The sequence below is a fragment of the Gopherus evgoodei genome, chromosome 15 (genome assembly GCF_007399415.2).
Source record: "Gopherus evgoodei ecotype Sinaloan lineage chromosome 15, rGopEvg1_v1.p, whole genome shotgun sequence".
In the NCBI taxonomy this organism is placed as follows: domain Eukaryota; kingdom Metazoa; phylum Chordata; order Testudines; family Testudinidae; genus Gopherus; species Gopherus evgoodei.
This window is the reverse complement of record NC_044336.1, coordinates 15,984,636-16,005,341: the sequence shown is the minus strand read 5'-3', so window position 1 is coordinate 16,005,341 and position 20,706 is coordinate 15,984,636. Positions and strand designations below refer to the sequence as shown.

General features: G+C 47.3%; 1 protein-coding gene across 2 annotated transcripts; it reads right to left on the bottom strand.

The window, feature by feature from the left end:
* Positions 1–852: 852 nt before the first annotated feature.
* On the bottom strand, positions 853–20,021 carry LOC115635433 (CMRF35-like molecule 2). Of its 2 annotated transcripts, none has more exons than XM_030534172.1 (7): positions 19,901–20,021; positions 14,499–14,825; positions 13,325–13,463; positions 6,973–7,082; positions 4,423–4,475; positions 3,838–3,978; positions 853–2,889 (listed from the first exon to the last, which is right to left on the bottom strand). In XM_030534172.1, the coding sequence occupies exons 1-6, from the start codon at positions 19,959–19,961 to the stop codon at positions 3,838–3,840; spliced, it is 831 nt and encodes a 276-aa protein (XP_030390032.1). In that variant the 5' UTR covers positions 19,962–20,021; the 3' UTR covers positions 853–2,889. The 2 variants fall into 2 exon arrangements, with proteins under 2 accessions (XP_030390032.1, XP_030390033.1); XM_030534173.1 differs by having other exon boundaries at positions 19,922–20,021.
* Positions 20,022–20,706: the final 685 nt, after the last annotated feature.

Sequence of the window (20,706 nt, the reverse complement as noted above, 5' to 3'; positions counted from 1 at the left end):
CCAGCTCAGGTGGTAACTAGGGGATTTCTCATGACTGGCCGCCCTTTTCTGTTCCACCCCCTTTTATGGCTTTGGAACAAAGCAGGAATCTTTTGTCTCTCTGGGTCCCCACCCCTTCTTCTAAATGGAAAAGCACCAGGTTTAAGATGGATTCCAGTACCAGGTGACCTGGTCACCTGTCCTGTGAGACCCCAAGCCTCCATTCTTTCCAGCCTGACTCACAGGAACACAGGAAGGCTTACAGGTAAATAGAGCCATTTACAACCAATTGTCCTGGTCAATGGGAGCCATCAAGATTCTAAACCACCACTAATGGCCCACACTTTGCATAATTACAATAGGACCTCAGAGTTATACCTCATATTTCTAGCTTCAGATACAAGAATGATACATTCATACAAATAGGATGAACACCCTCAGTAGATTATAAGCTTTTGTGATGATACCTTACAAGAGACTTTTTGCATAAAGCATGTTCCAGTTACATTATATTTACACTCATAAGCATATTTCCATTAACATATGGAGAGTAACATCACACCTGAGTTGCTATTTTATTAATTGATTAGTGGTGGTTCTCAACCAGGGGTATGTGTACCCCTGGGGATACGCAGAGGTCTTCCAGGGAGTACATCAACTCATCTAGATATTTGCCTAGTTTTACAACACTGTACATAAAAAGCACTAGCGAAGTCGGTACAAACTAAAATTTAATACAGTCAATGACTTTTTTATACTGCTTTGTATACTATACACTGAAATGTAAGTACAATATTTATATTCCAATTGTTGTATTTTATAATTATATGGTCAAAAATGAGAACAAGCAATTTTTCAGTGTGTGTGCTGTGACACTTTTGTATTTTTATATCTGATTTTGTAAGCCCGTGGTTTTTAAGTGAGGTGAAACGTGAGGGTACTGGATTAGAGACTGAAACCAAGCCTATGGAGTAGGCTGCTCTTCCCCAACCAGGCAGCCAAATCTTACAGACTAAGGCAGGGAGTGGCTGCAGTACCACGTGTGGCCTTGAAGGGGACACTGCAGAGCTGCCCCACTTCCCACAGCCTGCTTCTATGTGTGTTTATGGGAATGCCAGATCAGGGTTTTAGAACCAGCATGGGATGTCTCCCTGTTTGCATGCACTCACCTCACTCATTGAGTTTAACGGTCTCTTAGGAATGATCACCTAATGTCACAGGGTGAGCTGAGCCTCAAAGGGGTTCAAAGGCCAGCTCTGACTTGTCCTTGGATCAGGCAACTGAAGGCCCTGTGGCTGCAGGCAGTACCTGCCATACAACGCAGTCTGGGGCAGCAGAGTAGGGGTCAAGTGGTGGCTGTCTACAGTGCTTGTGCAAGAGCTCTGGGAATGGAGCCAGAAAAGGCTTAGCTTGCAGGGAAGCCTAGGCAGGAGAGGGTGGGAGAGACTTGAGGAAGGGCTGAGTTAGAAGCCCAAGAGGGTCAACTGAGGGAGGTCTGAGATAGCCCTGTGGGAATAAAGATATGGGGTGGAGGTGTGGGCTGGAACAGGCAGCTGTCTCATTAGTTAGCTCAGTTCAAGGGGAGGGACCAGGCTCCCTGACAGAAGGGTGAAGGGTTACTTGTTAGTCTGGAAGTGGAAGGCTCTGGAAGATCCTGCGCTAGGGGCTGAAGGCGTATTTGAGCCTAAGAATAGGGCTGCAGCTTTCTGAGCCCAGTGAGGGCTGTGCACCATTCTTTGGTTTGGATTTTTCCATTGGACTGGGACAGATCCCTAGAAGGGGAGGAATTGAGCTTTGGACCAGAAGGTCAATAGCATCGCAGGCTTGTAGGCCTCTGTGAAGGACCATTGATCCGGAGGGGAAACTGAAGCATGAAGCACTTCATGCCATCCCAGTCCAAGCTGACCCTCTTGCATCTAGTCTGACCTCCTGCCTAGCTCAGGCCATCTCTCTTCACGCAGTAATTCCTGCACCAGTGATTGAACTAGAGCCTGTCTAACAGAGCAGCCATTTTATACATCACATATGGAGGGCTAGGGGGTAACGCTGGACTGAGAGTTGTCAGCTGGAAGGGGTCAAGCCTGTGGTGTAAAAGTTGGCAGCAGTTCTCCCCACATCTATTGGCTGCATCTCCCCGGATCTCTGCTTGTAACGTATGTTCATCCAGATCCCAGTGCAGACAATGCAAAGCAAGACTGGAGTTTTCAAGAGGACCAGCAAACAGAAATAGATGGTATAGAGTTGGCAACTGTGTAGACAGAGAGAAATATATAGAGCTCGGTGTATGAGATAGAACGCATCCCACCAAAACACACCTGGATCTGACACCCTCTTATTGAGTCATTCCAAGGACCGCAGTCCAGAAGAGAGAAAAGAGCTTTTTATTAGCAATTGTCTAACTTTAAAGCAGGAAATTCTGGCAGACAGAGGGGGAGTGTGACAAACCTGCAAACCCATACAAAATCCTTCTAGAAATGCTCCCAGTCATCCAGAAGGTGAAACCACCAGGAATATGTTCTGTTTCCAGATGATGTGAGGAACGAGAAGCACTGTGTGGTGAGTAAATCTGTGAAACAGTCTCGCTGGCAATGGGACACAATCAGCAGCAACACTAGCATCTCAGTACAGGGGGACCTGGTACAAGAAGAATAATGGAGGAACAGGAACCTGAAAGCTTCTGTGTAACTGCAGGGAAATGAGAACAAGCTGCTAAAAATTCCAACAGTAGGAGGGGGAATGTTCCAAGAGCATTGAGCTTCATCCAGTATTTTTTTCCCCAGGCTTTCCTTGATGATGAGAGGGGGCTGTCCCACTGTGTGTGTTTGGATTCAGATTGGCATAGATGGTCTGCTGATGTGAGGTTGTACATTTCACTGTACCAGGAACAACCTCTTCTGTCGATCTTGAAGCCTGAAACAAAAGCACCATGAATCAGAGGATGCAGATTATTCTGGAGTGACTCCAGGCACCAGTGAATCACAGATTATTAGGATTGGAAGGGACCTCACAAGATCATCTAGTCCAACCCCCTACTCAAAGCAGGACCAATCCCCAAACAGCCCCCTCAAGGATTGAACTCACAACCCTGGGTTTAGCAGGCCAATGCTCAAACCACTGAGCTATCCCCTCCCCCCTGAAAAATGACCTCAACTGATTCTGTTGCACTTTCTTGTAGAGTTCATTAGCTGTTGCAACTAGATGAGACTAGTGATTTTTAAGACAGAGGAAAAGGCTTTGTGCAGGACACTGTTCCCTCTAAGCTCTGCGCATGTGCACACAGATCCTAAGCACCGCGCACACGGCGAAACACCGCGCACACAAGTTTGCACAGAAGAATTTTTTTGGGCACACGACCTGTCATAAATTAGAGGGAACATTGGTGCAAGAAGGGCCAGAGGGAAGAATTTGCCCACAGATTCTCTTAATTACTTAATTACTCCATCAGCTAGTGGGAAAATGTCTCTTTTCCATGGAAAATTAGGACAAACTCAAATATTTTTGCCATTTCCATGGAAAACTTGGACTTGTCATCAAAAAAATCAAATAACCCCAAACCAATTTTCTTTTGTTTTCAGCAACAAAAACCAAAAACAATTCCAGTTGAAAACTGCCCCAAACTGCAAAATGTTTTCGTTTTTGGATATTTGGTTTTCTGATGAAAAATCAAAACTTCGTGAGGAGGCCAGATGTTATGAATTCTTTTGTTGAAAATCCAGTTTTCCATTGGAAAAATGGTGATGGAAAATATCTGACCAGCCTTATCCCCTGCTCTGGTCTCATGAAGAATTCTCATGCTGGTGACTTACACTCTCCAGCAGCACTCAGCTAACAGTGGTAACCATTGGGCTTTCTTCCTACCTAGGTCTCCTGGATGGCATTTTCATAGAGATCCTCATTGGCTGCTGAGTCGGGTGTCTCCTCCATGGGCATGCAGATGGCTGCCTTACAAGAGGCCACAGGATCACTGGTAACGAAGGGCGACGGAGTGTTTCCAGGTACCTGAAACGGGCATGTGAGGTGTTCAGAACAAAGAGAAACTCTGAGTCCCTTCTTCCCAAAGTGTCACACTATAGGGCTAGAGAAGCCAGGATCAGTTTCTCCTCTGCATCTTTGCTGAATGTGTTTGAATAACGATCCCTAAACAGAGTCATCAGTGGGGCTTGAATTCGACACTTTCAGCATTAAACACCACCACTTAACTCTGCCAAGTGGTAGTTGTAGTAAACTCTTTTATGTGGACCAGCCACTAGAGGGGGAGAAAGTCACACGTTGTGCTAGTGTGGGTCACATCTGCAGTTACTTCAGCACAGGGGAGACAGATGCCCCCTTTCGAGAGCTGATATTCAGCACTAGGTGACCAATCCTTGGAATCCTGCCTTTCTCAGCTTTTGAGCAATGTGTGAAATATTCTAAACTCAGGCATCTGCCTCGGGTCTGTCTTACCAGCCGATAGGGATGGAAGTTCTTTTGCCTTTGTCCACATGCTCCCTCAAGAGCTGAAAGAACCAGAAAGAGAAGTGCATCAGAAGAAGCCAAGCTATTTTTAGGTACGTCTAGGTGTTTCTAAGGCCCTCTGCACACCAATAGCTGAGCACCTCGATGCAGTGCCACGTAAATGAAGCTCTCCTTGGAAAAGGCGTAACACTTAGCAATTTTCATCATCTAAGGGCTTTTTGAGAATGAGTTTGGTAAACACTGGACTGTCTGGGTACCTATGTAACCCACTGAACTTGGGTGACCCGGTGGTGCTAACATGGACTCAGGCCAGTGGTTCTCAACCTATTTACCATTGTGGGCTGCATCCAATACTACCTGGATGACCCTGAGGGTGTCACATGGGCTGCAGCACTGTACTGATTGGCCTGCAAGCGGCCTGCAGGCCACACATTGAGAACCACTCGCCTAAATAAACCAGGTGAACCTCGCAGTACAGAAGTGGTTCTAAGTCTGTGGATCCCCAGAGCCACTCTGCTTTTCACTGCACGTGGAAAGGGGTAACATTGACACTACAGCATGTTTGCCCTTCTTCCACAGCTCAGCTCCTTTCCTGCTACCAAGAGGTTAAGAGTCTGCGGGTATGTTTGGCAAGAAGAGGACAGAGCCAGGCAACACTACCCAGGGAGGACTTCCCATAGTTAAGCACTGCAGAAACTTGCCAGAGAGTTTAACACTGGTCCGACTGGCCTCAGTTTCGCATGGTGGGATCATTATGCTCAGCGTTGGGAGCATGTCTTGGGAACCAGTCGTGCTGCCAAAGGAGAGTCGGCTGCCACCAGCAATGCAGAGAGACATTGGGACAAGGTGGCCTCAGGTTCTGTGTACTTGTAACGAGTGTGAGATGCCAGTGCCGCCCAGAGGATTCCGGGGGCCTGGGGTCTTCGGCTGCAGGGGACCCCGCTTCCACAGTAATTCGGCTGCGGGGGTCCTTCTGCTCCAGGACCCGCCGTCAAGTGCCCCGAAGACACACGGTGGGAGCCCCCGCCGCCGAATTACTGCCGAAGCAGGACCCGCCACCGAAGCGCAGCAGGGTCTTCGGGGAACTTTGACGGCTGGTCCCGGAATGGAAGGACCCTCCACCACCGAATTACCGCCGAAGACCCGGCTGCACTTCGGCGGCGGGTCCCACTTTGGCGGTAATTCGGTGGCGGGGGGTCCTTCCGCCTGGGAGAGGAAGAAGCTCCAGGGCCCGGGCTCCGCGAGAGTTTTCCAGGGCCCCCAGAGCGAGTGAAGGACCCCGCTCCAGGGGCCCCAAAAAACTCTCGTGGGGGCTCCTGCAGGGCCTGGGGCAAATTGCCCCATTTGCCTGCCCCTCTGGGCGGCTCTGGAGATGGAAATAGAAGATCTTGGACTTGCACCAGCAGCATTTAAACCCAGCAGGCTCATGTGGTTAATGTGGCTCCAGGGTCATGGAGTGCAAACAGGTAACCAGGTAAGTCACTCTGGGTGTGAATGACACCCATAGGATAGCAGTTGGAGGCGAATGCCATGGCTGTGGGTCCAGTGGAATGGGGATGCCCTGATCTAACCCCCACCAAAATAGTTAAGTTGCTTCCATAGAAGTTTAATTTTTTTGAAAGAAGGTGCAGGGTAAACTGATATAAGACCGTTTGTGTGTGGACACAAGACATTTCCTGCCGGAAGAAAGTGAAGTTAAACTGGTGCAGCTTTCTCATGTAGACAACCTCTGGCTCTTCTGCTTTGTGTGTGATACAGGCAGGGTGGGGAAAATCATTAACTTTCCTTTTGCTTTCTAAACAGCTGCAGGGTTCTTTCTTACCGTGTGCCAGAGCTGGTAAAAGAGAACTCCAGGGTTTTACCCCCATGTATGAGGCTCATTAAAGCCCAGCTGCAGGTCATTGAAACTAAGAGGAAAGATCAGTGTTACTTAGTACAAGGAGATCTTACAGAGGTTGTTCCAGGAAGGAAGGAATTTGTCTCTTTGCTTCTGGCTATTACAGTCTGGTTAGCCCAGCTGTGGCTAATAAAGTCAGAGGTTCAGCAATTCCCAGCATGCAAAATCTAAACCAGCTCGGGGCTTTGGAGGCGCAGAAAGCCTTTGTAGCAGCCACTGGCAAAGAACTGGAGATTCCCCATCTGGTTAGTGAAAGACCCCCTACTGCTGTGTTTCTCAATTGTTTTCTTTTGATTTGTATTGGAACGTATGCACTTAAAAAAAATTGCAGGCCTCTTAGAAATAAACATGCCCACCCATCCAATTAGCCTGTGGTAGGTGCCTATGCTAAGACTGGGATTGGGGGTTCTTGGGGTTTGATCCTGTCAAGATTTGCTGCCTTCCAGTTTTCACATGTGTGAGGAGTTGCTGGGGTGGGAGTGACTGTGGCTAGATGCTTGTGGTATGTTTGGAGACAGTTTCTCTGCAGTTACATTTCGTGCAAGGAGCACTGGGGGTCAGAGAAAAGAAACTGAACATGCAGGTTGCACTGAGCAAAGATTAAAATGGCTCATTACTTGGGAAAGTGATTTTTTTTTTACCTTTGTTTCTCCTCTGCGACATCCTTCTAAACAGTGCAACCATGAACAGAATCAGAAGTAGAACCAGCAGGATGCATGGGGTCAGAATATGGAGGACTGGGTCCGTTGTACTAAAAGCAAGAGGAAAAGAGAGTCTGTTTCTACCTTGCTTGATACTTGCACTTTGTTTAGGCAGAATTTTAATCAAAGAGTTTTTCTTTGACTGAGATGTTTGAGTATTACCCCCATTTTGCAGAGAGAGAAACTGAGGCATGGAAGTTTAGTGACCATCTCCAATGTGGTACAGTGAGACAGTGGAAGGGCTGGGAACAGCATGTGGATCTCCTAACTCCCTGCCATATAGTCTAAGTGCTAGTCCCTTGACTTCCACGGCCAGTTAATTTCCTAATGCTCAGCGAGGCAAAGCTGGGTTCAGATGGGAACTGGCAGCCAGTGATATGCGTGCTTTGTCTCGTGTCTAGAAAACCTCTGGGTGTGATTACCTGTGGCCTCAGCCCCTGGAGTCCCGTGATGAGGGCAGAGTCTCAGCTTTCATTTTTTAAAAAGTCTCCAGCCCTTGTGGTTGCCAGGAAAGGCTTGCTGATGTGACCTGGGTGTGGCAGTGAAAGTAGATCTGAACTGCCCCAGGCATCTCAATGAAAAGATCACTTCAAGAGCCACTGTTGTGCAGGGCCCTGCCTACTGCATGCCCCCTAGCAGAGAGCTCTGTGTGCTGCAGGAGAAGAGTGCAGTGAGTCCCTCCTGAGCAGTTACAGCGTGGTTGCTGGGATGCTGCCCCTCTTGCCTGCCCGGGGGGAAAGGTGACTTCTCATGCAACCTTGATCCTCCCAGGGGGAGGAGATAAGTGGGGTCCAATGCCACTTCCCCTGCTGCTCCAGCCTTCAGGTGGAAGTGGTTCAGGGATGGGTTGGGAGGGGGCAGGCAGCTATGGGATCCTGTGTTGTGATGTCACTGAGGCCCCAATTCCTTTAATCTAGTCCTGACTTCAATGCCGCTGCTTCAGCCCAAAGATGTGAGTTCATGTGCCTCCAGTCGTGTTTGGTGCTGCCTTCTGGCAGACCCTAGATAGTATTTGTCCTAGACTCAGAGTCACTGGCAGAGTTACATGGCCGGCAGTTACAGCGCTGCTCAGAGAGCGATGAAGGGAAACTGCTGTTGTATGTTCACAACATCTGAAGAAGTGGGTATTCACCCACGAAAGCTCATGCTCCAAAACGTCTGTTAGGCCTTGGCTACACTGGTGCTTTACAGCACTGTAACTTTCTCGCTCAAAGGGGTGTGAAAAAACAGCCCCTTGAGCACAGCAAGTTACAGTGCTATAAAGTGCCAGTGTAAACAGTGCCCCAACGCTGGGAGCGCAGCTAATCCCCACGGGGAGGTGGAAGACCTGCAGCGCTGGGAGAGCTCTCTCCCAGCACTGGTGCCGCGACCACACTCGCACTTCAAAGCTCTGCTGCCGGAGCACTCCCGCAGCAGCACTATGGAGTTTCAAGTGTAGCCAAGCCCATAGTCTATAAGGTGCCACAGGATTCCTTGCTGCTTTTACAGATCCAGACTAACACGGCTACCCTCTGATACTTGTGTTCACACTGTCAGCTACCAGCGCAATAGTGTGCTCACACTTGCGGCACTTGCATCGGTATTCGGAGCGGTGCACTCTGGGCAGCTATCCCACAGAGCATCTCTTCCTCTTCTGCCGCTAAGAGTTGTGGGAAAGCAGAGCGGGTCGCTGGGCATCCTGGGTCCTGTCCCAATGCCCCATGGTGCATTGCTTCGCATCCCAGCAATCCCTGTGCTTCCATCCACATTTGGTGCCATCTTTCAACGGTTTGTGCACTGCGCGGTCTGTCTCTTCAGGCTGCAGGAATGGATCCCACACTGTTGACCAATATGCTGCTCGCTCTCACTAACACATCATGAGTGGCAATGGAGTTATTCCTTAAACTACAAAGGCAGGAGAAGTTCAACATTGATCTCACCATGTTCACGGAGGTGCTGACCACAGTTGAATGCTGCTTTTGTGCTTGGAAACAAGAACTGAGTGGTGGGATCACATCGTGATGTATGTCTGGGATCATGAGCAGTGGCTGAAAACTTTCAGATGAGCAAACCGTTCATGGGACCATGTGATGAACTTGCCCTATCCCTGTGGCACAAGGACAAGAGAATGAGAGCTGTCCTGCTGCTGGAGAAGCACATGGTGATTGCACTGTGGAAGCTGGCTACTCCAGACTGCAGCCCATCGATCACTAACCAGTTTGGAGTGGGAAAGTTGACTGGTGGACTCGTGTTGACGGAAGTGTGCAGGGCAATTAATCACGTCCTGGTCTGAAAAACCATGACTCTGGGCAACGTATGTGACCTTCTGGATGTCTTTGCACAAATGGGCTTCCCTAACTGCAGAGGGGTGATAGATGGCACCCATATTCCAATTCTGGCACCAGACCATCTAGCCACCAAGTACATTAATCAGAAAGGGTATTTCTCTATGGTTCGCCAGGCCCTTGTGAATCACAGGGGGCATTTCACAGACTGGCCCGGAAACGTGCATGACACATGCATCTTTCGGAACACTGGCCTGTTCAGAAGCTGCAAGCAGAGATTTTCTTCCCGGCCCAGAAGATCACTGTAGGGGAAGTCAAAATGCCTATTGTGATCCTGGGAGACCCTGCCTACCCCTTAATGCTGTGGCTTATACACAAGGATCCTTGATAGCAGCAAGGAGCAGTTCAACAACAGGCTGAGCAAGTGCAGAATGACTTTTGACTGTGATTTTGGCCATTTAAAGGCCTGCTGGCGCTGCCTATATGGACCTGGCTGATGACTATTTCTATGCTTATAGCCACATGCTGTGCACTCCATAATATTTGTGATGGGAAGGGTAAAAGCTTCACTCTGGGCTGGATCACTGAGGCTCAGCATCTGGAGGCTGAATTTGAAGAGGCAGAGACCAGGACTATTAGAGGGGTGCAGCATGGGGCAGTAGGAATCAGGGATGCCTTGAGGCAGCAATTTGAAGCTGAAAGCCACTAATATTTGTTACTATGCTTGGGAGTACAGTGTTTGTAATGCTAGGAGGTGATTGTGATTGGTGCAGACGATGCACTGTGAAAGTTTAAGAAAATTGCCCGTTGCTTTGCAGGGTTGTTTGCTTTCAATGAATGGAATAAAGAGTGCTTTCAAACCAACACAATTCTTTTATTACAAAAACAACCACCGGGGGGGGGGGAGACAAAAAAACCACCTCAGCACTGAGGGGGATGAGGGAAGGGAGGGCCCCAGGAGGAGGTGGGGTCCGGGGACAGTTAAAGATTTGTGTATGTCCAGGTATCATATGCAACCTTGTCATTTGGATTATAGTGCAGTGGGTACTGTTCTTCAGCAGGGCTAAACTGCAGAGGGACGGGTGTTGAGTGCAGTGGGTACTAGGGGTCTGCAGGACTGGACTGTGACAGGGCAGGAGTGGGATGCAGCGGGTACAGACTGGAGCCAGGAGGTTGGTAACAGTATGTTGGCGGTGTCTGTGGGGGCGCATGGGAAAGAGTTTCGCAACAGCGGATGCAGGGGAGGGCAGGCACGGAGCTGCTTGGTTTGCAGGTGTAGCAGCGCCCGGAGTGTGTCTGCTTGGCACTCCATAACACTCCATGGCTTTTGTTCTGGCACACCATGTTCTCCTTTCGGTCCCTCTTCTTGCTGTCCTGACACTCCTTCAGTTCTTGGTTTTCGGCCACAGAGTGCATCATGACATCACGCAGAAAGTCCTCTTTAGTTCTTCATGGCCGCTTTCTAATTCTGCGCAGCTGTTCAGCCAGCGATAAGAAAGAGGGAGGCTGGGCTCCCAAGGTCATCTCTGTGAAGCCAAAATGCAACATTTTACAGAAGCAGTATTGGTTACAACACACAGACCACTGATTCAGTGATTTAAAACACAGCCACTGCTCACATACCTGTCACTAACTGGTCGATCCCAGGCAAGCACCCATGAGCCACAAGACCCCCACAATGGTGAGTAACCACAGGGGCAGGGGAAATCAGTGATCCAGGACTGTACTGTACACTGGGCATATGGCTCTTGGGGAGAGCCAGCACTGTAGGGGGGTGCGTTATAACCATTTCTGTCCCCACATTTTCCACAGGCTGCGTTCATCTGGAAGGTATCTCGCTGCTGAGGGTGAGCAAGGAGTCAAGGGAGGGTCTTCTCCAAGACTGCAACTTCCGCCCTGGCCCTTATGCAGCTTGCCTGTGTGCAGCAATGGTCCCTCCCACAGTGACGGCAGAGTGGTATGGGAAAGTTACCCTTAATGGGGCAAGAGACAAAGCAGCTCTGCCAAAGAACCTGCGGCAGTGGATTGCCCAGTATCTCCATGAGAGTTTCCTGGAGATCTGAGGCAGATTCCCGTGAAGTGAGGGAGTCAATCAACAGCCTGTTCTGCTGCTCAGACTAGGCATGTGGTGGTACGTGCATCATACAGACACAAGCCTGCTTTCTGCAACCCTCCTGCCCCCAACAACTTGCTTCAGCAATTCCCAAAATCAAAGCTACTTACCAGGGGCCTCCTCTCCTGTTTGCACTTCACTAAGCTCCGACTGCTGTGACTGGCTAGTCTCTTCTGGGGTAGAGAAGAGAGCCTGGCTGCATGCATCTTTGACCTCTGAGTCATTCTCTGCCTCTGGGTCCCTCTCCACGTCCTCATCCAAGATTTCCTCCTCCTGTCTCAGTCCCCTCTCGACTGGCACACGAGCCACCGAAGTATCCACAGCGGCCTTCACAGTGGAGGTGAGGTCGCCACTGAGTATCATGTCCAGCTCTTTGTAGAACTGGCAGTTCATGGGTGTAGCACCAGAGCGGTGGTTTGCCAGAGCAGAGGTTTGCCTCCTGCACCTTGTGGTAGGCATTCTGCAGCTCCTTCACTTTGACCCTGCATTGTAGTGTGTTCTGGTCATGGCTCCTTTCTGTCATGCATTGTGAAATCTGTCCACAGGGATCATAATTCCTATAGCTGGAGCACAGCTGGGAGTGGACAGCCTCTTCTTCACAAATGCTGATGAGGTCCAGCAGCTTGGCATTGCTCCAGGTGGGGGATCTCCTGGTGCATGGAGCAGGCATGGTCACCTGGAAAGATGCGCTGAGACCACTGCATGCATCACCAAGCAAACAAGAAGAGGACTTCCAAAATTCCCAAGGAATTTAAGGGGTGGGACTCATGGTTGGTTACCTGAGAGCAGGGCAGTAGAGTTCAGTTTCTGTTCACTAAGTGGCTTGGCAGTGTATACACCTCAGGAGTTGCATCACAGAAAGCTGCTTTACTGCGCAGAAGCTTGCCAGTGTAGACAGATGCTATTGGAGCTGAGCTTGTCTCTAAACCTCCAGGTGTCCTCTGAAGGGAGTGTCTGCCCTCGGAGGGCAGGGTAGAAACCCCGGTTGTGCCAGAACGCTCCATGAAACAGGCTCCCCCACAGTGCCTTTTTGTCAGGGGCTGTGGGTCTTAACAGCCAATATGTTCCAATGTGCCACCAGAACACAAACCTGAACTTTGACCGAGGACTCCAGTCTGGGGATCTGAGTGAGAAAACCCAAAGGGTCCTGATTGGTTCCCTACTTCTATTTAAACTGAGCAGAGGTGCAGGAAATGGTCTGTGCAACTGGGTTTTTCCATGCTTAGGTCCGCCTCCCCTTGGCTACCAGCTCCTGGTACCTGACATAGGCGCCAACTCCATGGATGCTCCAGGGCTGGAGCACCCATGGGGAAAAATTAGTGGGTGCTCTGCACCCTCCAGCAGCCAAGCTCCGCTCCCCTCCCCCCACCCCATCTCCGCCTCCTCCCCTGAGCGTGCCGCATCCCTGCTCCTCTGCCTACCTCCCAGTGCTTCTCAGCCACTGTCGAACAGCTGTTAGGCCACTCCGGGGTCGGGGGGCGGGAGGAGGAGGAATGGGAATGTGGTATGCTCAGGAGAGGAGGCAGGGAGGAGGGGGCCAGGGTGGAGATTTGGGGAAGGAGTCAGAATAGGGGCAGAGAGGGGTGGAGTTGCGGTGGGGACTTTGGGGTCGGAGGGAGTGGGGCCTCATAGAAGGGGTGGAGTTGGGGCAGGGCCGGGGGCAAGTGGGGGAGCAGAAGTCAACGTCCATGATACCTGACTCTGACATCCTGATCTGGGGCACCCTGTGAGCCTGGGCCTCTGGTCTGTTTTGGACTCTGATCTCCTGGTAACGCCTTACTCTTGGTCTGCCCTCTGGCCTATCTCAGATACAGGTCTCCTGGTATCCAGACCTGGCCTGGCTCCTACTCTGACCACTAGGTCAGACTTCCCACATCCTGGTCATGACCCCTCTAGAATGTCTCTGGACACTCACTCTGCATGAGAGTTGCTGCTGTGAACGGTGGAGGTGGATTCAGCCACTTCAGGGGCAGTCCATCTGAAAGGAACCTCATTGGAAGCAGCATGAACTGTTGTCTCTCTCGTTGGTGCTGGCGGTGGCGAGGCAGGAACAGCTGTGAACAGGCAGATTTAGCTGCGTTAACAGTCGTCTGACTTTTGCAGAATATTTTGGCTTCATATTAACTGAGTATGTACCTGCCTTTCTGCATTTGCTGGATGACTCCTATTAATAATACCTAGCTCTTACATAGCAGCAACGTCTAGCGCTTTGGTTTTAACCCTGTGGCTCTACTTATGTCTCCTGGTTTATTTCTTGTGGACTGAAACCTCAAATAGCTATTAAAGGTTTAGAAAGATGAAGCTTGGTTTCCTGTGCAGTGATCGCTGCCCTGTCCCACATCCTTACAAATACAGTATTAACGGCCTGACTACGACGCATGCAAAGCTCCAGTTAACTTGTAACGAGAGTTTGACTTTCAGCAAAAATATCTCAGCTCAAGGCGGACACAGTCAAGTTGCTGCTGCACGTGTGCCTTAAATGTTCTGTTTTGTTACTAGGCTCTCTATCTGCCGGCTGTTTCTAGCCTCCTCTCTTCTTCCCCAGGCCATCCTAGCTCAAGTTAGTATTTGTTCTCTTACAGCGGTCTCTGGCACTTATTTATACTGGAACATGGGAATTGTCGTACTGGATCAAACCAGTGGCCCATGTCGATGTGCCTCTGACAGTGGCTGCTACTTTCGAGGAAGGGGCAAGATTCCCATAATTAGGGAATAATCTGCTCATAGGGGAGCTGGAAGAAGTGTCCCCTCATTTGGTAGTTGGTTTTTGCCCTGAAGCAGGAGGGTTTGTATCTCTTATACATTTCTCTTCAGTTTAGGCCTGGTCTAAAAACACAGTTGCACTGATTTAACTACACGTGACTTTAAACCAATTTAGTTAAACTGGTACAACTTTGTGCATGGACACTCCTAGACCCCAGGTTTAAAATTGTTTTTAATCAGTTTAGCTTACATCTTCAGACTGGTCTACATACAAATGTGCACTGCAATAATTACTACTGGTTACAGTTCACACCCCTTGTTCCAGCATAAGTCTGTGTGCAGACTTAAGCCAGTAAAAATCAAAGAAGACTCATGCAGGGACTTACCTGGAAGAACATTCGCTTTCACAGGGAACATGAGATCCCATCCCAGTCTGTCTATCCCACACCAGTAAGTCCCAGAGTCTCCCTCTGTGAGGTTTTTCATGGTCACTATGAACGTGCAGAAAGTGTGAATGTCTTTGATGGAGACTCTGTCATGCTTCACCATTGCCTCTGACCCTGTCGTAACAACTACAAGGCAGGATGTCGAAGTTGTTCCTCTGCACCAGTATTTAATATAATTCTCGTAGCCTCTGCTATACCAACACTGTACAGTGAGCACTCCACCCAGGGGACCTCTTACCTCCTGAGGGCCAATCAAGGCCCAGCATCCTACAAAAAAAAATCCAGAAAGAAATGGAGATAAGAACAGCCATACTGGGTCAGATCAAGGTCCATCTAGCTCATTATCCTGTCTTCCTACCGTGACCAGTGCCAAATGCTTCAGAGGGAATGAAAAGAACAGATGGATATAAACTGGCCATCAACAAGTTTAGGCTTGAAATTAGATGAAGGTTTCCTACCATCAGAGGAGTGAAGTTCTGAACAGCCTTCCTAAAGTAGAGAGGGCAAAAACCCTGACCGTCTTCAAGACTGAGCTTGATAAATTTATGGAGGGGATGACAAGACTGCCTATAACAGCATCTAGCCGATCTGTGCCAGCTATTAGCAAATATCTCCCACCGCTGGATATGGGACACTAGGTGGGGAGGGCTCTGAGTTACTGCAGCCAGTTCTTTCCCAGGTGTCTGACTGGTGGGTCTTGCCCACATGTGCAGGGTTTAACTGATCGCCATATTTGGGATTGGGAAGGAATTTTCCCCTGGGTCAGATTGGCAGACACCCTGGAGTTTTTTTTGCCTTCCTCTGCAGCATGACGCATGGATCACTTGCAGGTTTAAACTAGTGTGAATGGTGGATTCTGTGTCACTGGATGACTTTAAACAGTTATTCTGAGAACTTAGTAACTCAGCCAGAGGTTGTGGGTCTATTACAGGAGTGGGTGGCTGAGGTTCTGTGGCCTGCAATGTGCAGGTCAGACTATACGATCGTTATGGTCTCTTCTGGCCTTAAAGTCTGAGTCTATGAGAACAGGACAATTTTTTGACTGATCCATCCTGTCTTCCCAGCCCAGCTTCTGGCAGTCAGAGATTTAGGGACACCTAAAGCATTGGGTTGCATCTCTGACCATCTTGGTTAATCGCCATTGATGGACCTATCCTCCCTGAACTTATCTAATTCTTATTTTGATCCCAGTTATATTTTTGGCGTTCACACATCCCCGGCAATATGTTGACCTGTGCACTATGTGAAGAAGTACTTCCTTATGTTTGTTTTAAAACTGCTATCTGTTGAGTTCATTGTGACCCCATGTTCTTGTGTTTATATAAAGGAGTAAGTAAGACATCCCTATTCACACCCACCCCGCCTCAGTCACCTCCTTTCTAAAATGAACAGTCATGATCGTTTTACTCTCTCCTTATCTGGAAGCTGTTCCCTAATCATTTTTGTTGCCCTTATCTGTCCTTTTTCCAAATCTAATATATGTTTTGAGATGGGGTCACCAGACCGGCAAACGGTATTGAAGGAGTGAGAGCACCATGGATTCATATAGTGGCATTATGTTATTGTCTGTCTTGTTATCTATCCCTTTCCTAACGGTTCCTAACATTGCTTGCTCTTTTTGGCTGCTGCTGCACATTGAGCAGATGTTTTCAATGAACTATCACAATGACTCCAAGATCTTTCTTGAGGGGTAACAACTATTTTAGACCCCATTGTTCTGTGTGTATAGTTGGGATTATGTTTTCCAGTGTGAATTACTTTGCATTTTTCAACATTGAATTTCATCTGATATTTTGTTGCCCAGCCACCCAGTTTTGTGAGATCTCTTTGTAGCTCTTCACAGTGGGCTTTGGACTTAACTATCCTGAATAATTTTGTATCCCCTGCAAACTTTGCCATCTCACCGTGTACCCCTTTTTCCAGATCACTTCTGAAGATGTTGAACAGCACTGGTCCCAGTACAGATCCTGTCTTCACTGTGAAAGATGTTTGTTCCTATCCTTGTTCCTATCTTTTAACAATTACTGATCCATGAGAGGACCTTCCCTCTTAACCCATGACTGCCTACTTTGCTTAAGAGGCTTTGGAGAGGGGCCTTGTCAAAGGCTTTCTGAAAGTCCAAGTACACTATATCTGTTAGAGCACCCTTGTCCAAGTGCTTGTTGACTCAAAGAGGATGAGGAATGATTTTCCTTTACAAAAACTATGCTGACACTTCCCCAACATAGTGTTCATATGTGTCTAATTCTGTTCTTTACTGTAGTTTCAACCAATTTGCCTGGTACTTAAGTTAGGCTTATTGACCTGTAATTACCAGGATTGCTCTGGAGCCTGTTTTTAAAAATCTGTGTCATATTGGCTATCTACCAGTCATCTGTTACCGAGGCTGATTTAAGCTATAGGTTACATATCACAGTTGCTAGCTGCAATTTCACATTTGAGGTTCCTTCAGAACTCTTGGGTGAATACCATCTGGTCCAAGGTGCGTATTACTGTTTAATTTATCAATATTTTCCAAAACCTCCTCTACGGATACCTCAATCTGGGACAGTTCCTCAGATTGGTCACCTAAAAAGACTGGCTCTGGTGTGGGAATCTCCCTCACATCCTCTGTAGTGAAAATTGATGCAAAGAATTCATTCAGCTTCTCTGCAAATGGCCTGGTCTTCCCTGAGTGCTTCTTTAGCACCTCAATCATCCAGCAGCCCAATAATTAATAATTTTTGGTTTTGGAAGCAGAGAAGATTTATAAATAGCATCAGGACGAGGAAACAATCTGACTGGCTGGTAGTACTGTCTGCATGTTTACAGCTGGACAGTTCAGAACTAATTAGCTGTATCTTCCTATCTTGTCTAAATTCCCATGTATCAAAAGAAAACAGAGGCTTGGCTGTCCAAAAATAGACTAAATGTTTTCCTTTTTCAGGTTTTTTTTTCTTCTCATTTGTGTGGGGAAGATGGGATTGTCAGTTATAGCTTCCTCCTCCAGCCCTACCTAAATATCTTCTCTGAAAGTAACTAATAACCTTAGTTCCAAAGTGCTGTGTTAAATCTCCCAACACACACACACACACACACACACACACACACACACACACACACACACCCTCATCTAGGATAGTGACACAAACATTCTGCCTCTTTGGCTCCGCTTTTCCAAATCTTTTATTATTTAAAAAAAAAAAATCAATGGCCAGGAGTGCAAAACACCAGTGTGTCCTTTAACCTAATATATGTAAGATGCACTGACATTATCTAGCATTTTATTTATTTAGATTTAGATGATATAAAGATGCCTCTTCATGGCTGTAGGTACCCTAACACATCATTACTAATAAGATTGCAAGTAGCATTAAAGTAATCACCAGGAACTACCTACCAAACTCCTTTTAATTCCTTCGCTGTGCAGTAAGTATTAGAAACCTGGAGAGGGGAGGGGGACACTTCTTCCCTTAAGGATCATATTGCTATTAGTCAGAAGTGTTTCTACTGCTGTGACAGGTCTGAGCATGGAGAGGAAATTCCATTACTACACAGCCACCAGGACAGGTGATAGAAGGAGGGGGAACAGGCTGTTCAGCAGGGCTTTGTTACATCCATGTTGCACAGAAGATGATAAAATGAATAAGAAACAAATATAGACAATTTTTAAACATCCACTTGTATGCTCCTAATCTTTGAAGAACACCCAACAATGAGCATCAAGAAACCTGTATCTTCTCACTAAAGTTAGGCCAAGAGTTCACAAAAGAGTTGTGATTTTTGAGTACCCCATTTGCAACCCCTTTGAAGAGTTCTGAATTTTCAAGAAGTGCTGAGCACCCATACCTCACAATTGCTGCATAGGGGGGAGGCCTTCAAGATACTCAAAATCACCAGTGACTTTATATAACCTTGGGCTGGATTCTCAAACATCCGCACAGACCAGTTTGGAAGACAACTCGCTAACTACCCCAGCTGACTGTGTTACCCAAGCTAAGCTCCAAATCGGGAATTCCTAGCCAATGCTGTACCCAAAAGCAATACTCCTCAACCAAAATAATGTCACAGAAATGAACATGTTCATTTATAATCAAGGGAAATGCCTTTCTATCCTAACAATTTTCCAGTCGTTTTTATCATTGTGCTAGACTACAGGCATGTTGCACCAAACGTTTCTTTTATGATCAGATATATCAGCAGGTGAGTAAACCTAATACCCCCAAAGTAATTTTTCTAACGGTATATCCCAAGGTGCATATGCACACTGGTTGTATGCATTAGGGACAGAACTGCCATCAGTCATATTGCTAACAATAAATTATCAACCCAGCAAAGTGCATGAAGCTTAGAGTAGGGGAGAGATGTTAATGCCACAGTTCAAACCTCCTGACCTTTCAGCAGCAGGCAAGCATGGAAATATTCGAAGATCATTGACAGGCAAGTATTAACATTCTATGGTACCTGAATGTTTCCAAACCACTTAGATCACGTTAAAAAATGCTACCTTATCTACAGCAGATCAAAGGGCAGATTTTACAAAGGTATTTCAGCAAGTAAAGCTGTAGCTAGATTCCTAGTGGGGTTTACAAAAGTGCCTAATGTGACTCTAGGTCAGGGGTAGGCAACCTATGGCATGGGGGCTGAAGGCAGCACCTAAGCTGATTTTCAGATGCACTCACACTGCCTAGGTCCTGGCCAACGGTCCGGGAGGCTCTGCATTTTAATTTAATTTTAAATGAAGCTTCTTAAGCATTTTAAAAACCCTTATTTACTTCACATACAACAATTGTTTAGTTATATATTATAGACTTATAGAAAGAAACCTTCTAAAAACGTTAAAATGTATTACTGGCACACGAAACCTTAAATCAGAGTGAATAAATGAAGACTCGGCACAGCACTTCTGAAAGATTGCTGACCCCTGGGCTAGATGCGTAGGCTGCTTATATGTTTTTTGTAAAGCCCACATGGTGCCTAAGTCCTGTTGACTTTTTCAATGAGACTTCAGCACTTGGATTAAGTCACTTACAGCCAGAGTCCCATTTGAAAAGTCTCTGGAGCAGTATTGAAAACTTTCCCTTAATGCTTCAGCTCTTAGATTAAAAACCATTTCCAGGTGGAGTTCTGCAGTTTGGGTTCCTATCTGGAGACAGCTTCTGGGAATTTATTCTGTAGCCAAAATATTCAAACTTGTGTGTCTAAAATTAAGCATCTAAATGCAGGTTTAAATTTGGGTACGCAGGTTTGAAACCATTGCCTTGGTTCCAACAATCCCTTCCTAGTAATATCCTCCTCCCACCGATATTGATGACAAAAATCCCATAGCAGGATTCTTAGGCCTTTGCCCTCATTCCACTGACCTCTAAAGAACTCCTTCTCACCTGGGAAAACAATCCAGCCCCAGCCAGGGAAAATTCTCATTGTCCTGGTTCCTTCTCCGAGCAGCAGAAAGCCAAATGGAAAGTAACGCGCTCTGCAATAAGTTGAGTTTTCTATGTGGGCCTAGGCCAGCCAGGACCACCTTTTTCCTCTTATAGGCTGCAGTAAAAGCATGACCCCTTATGGGCAATTATTTAATTTTAGTTTATGAGTTCCTGTTTTTGACCGCTTCGCTTCCTTCTGAGAGGAGTAGATGCTGCTCACTCTGTTCTTTGTGGTTGGGTTATTTTGGGAGGGAGTGTCACGTCACCTGTTTTTAAACTTCTGTTTATATTTTCTTCACAATCGGGCCTGTTTTTTGAACTCCTGCATCCTGTTCTCTTAATGGAATGTCTAATCATGCCCCAAAAGCATGAACAGTAACTGTGTATGGTACTTACATCATGAGGCCTAAAACAAGATCGTAGTGGATCACAAGCTAAATATGAGTCAGCAGGGTAACACTGTTGCAAAAAAAAGCAAATATCCTTCTGGGATGTATTAGCAGGAGTATTGTAAGCAAGACACAAGAAGTAATTTTTCTGCTCTACTCCATGCTGATCAGGCCTCAGTTAGAGTACTGTGTCCAGTTCTGGGTGCCACATTTCAAGAAAGATGTGGCTGAATTGGATTACATCCAGAGAAGAGCAACAAAAATGATTAAAGGTCTAGAAAACATGACCTATGAGGGAAGATTGAAAAAACTGGGTTTGTTTCTTCTGGAAAACAGAAGACTGCAAGGGGACAT

What these genes read in the sequence shown, in the direction of transcription:
- LOC115635433 (XM_030534172.1), bottom strand. Translation starts at nt 19,961, where the DNA reads ATGAGAATTTTCCCTGGCTGGGGCTGGATTGTTTTCCCAGGTGAGAAG. An exon ending in GAAAGCGAATGTTCTTCCAG is followed by an intron (nt 13,464 to 14,498) that starts GTAAGTCCCTGC and finishes GCCTGTTCACAG; the next exon opens with CTGTTCCTGCCTCGCCACCG. An exon ending in ACTTCCATCCCTATCGGCTG is followed by an intron (nt 3,979 to 4,422) that starts GTAAGACAGACC and finishes TGCCCGTTTCAG; the next exon opens with GTACCTGGAAACACTCCGTC.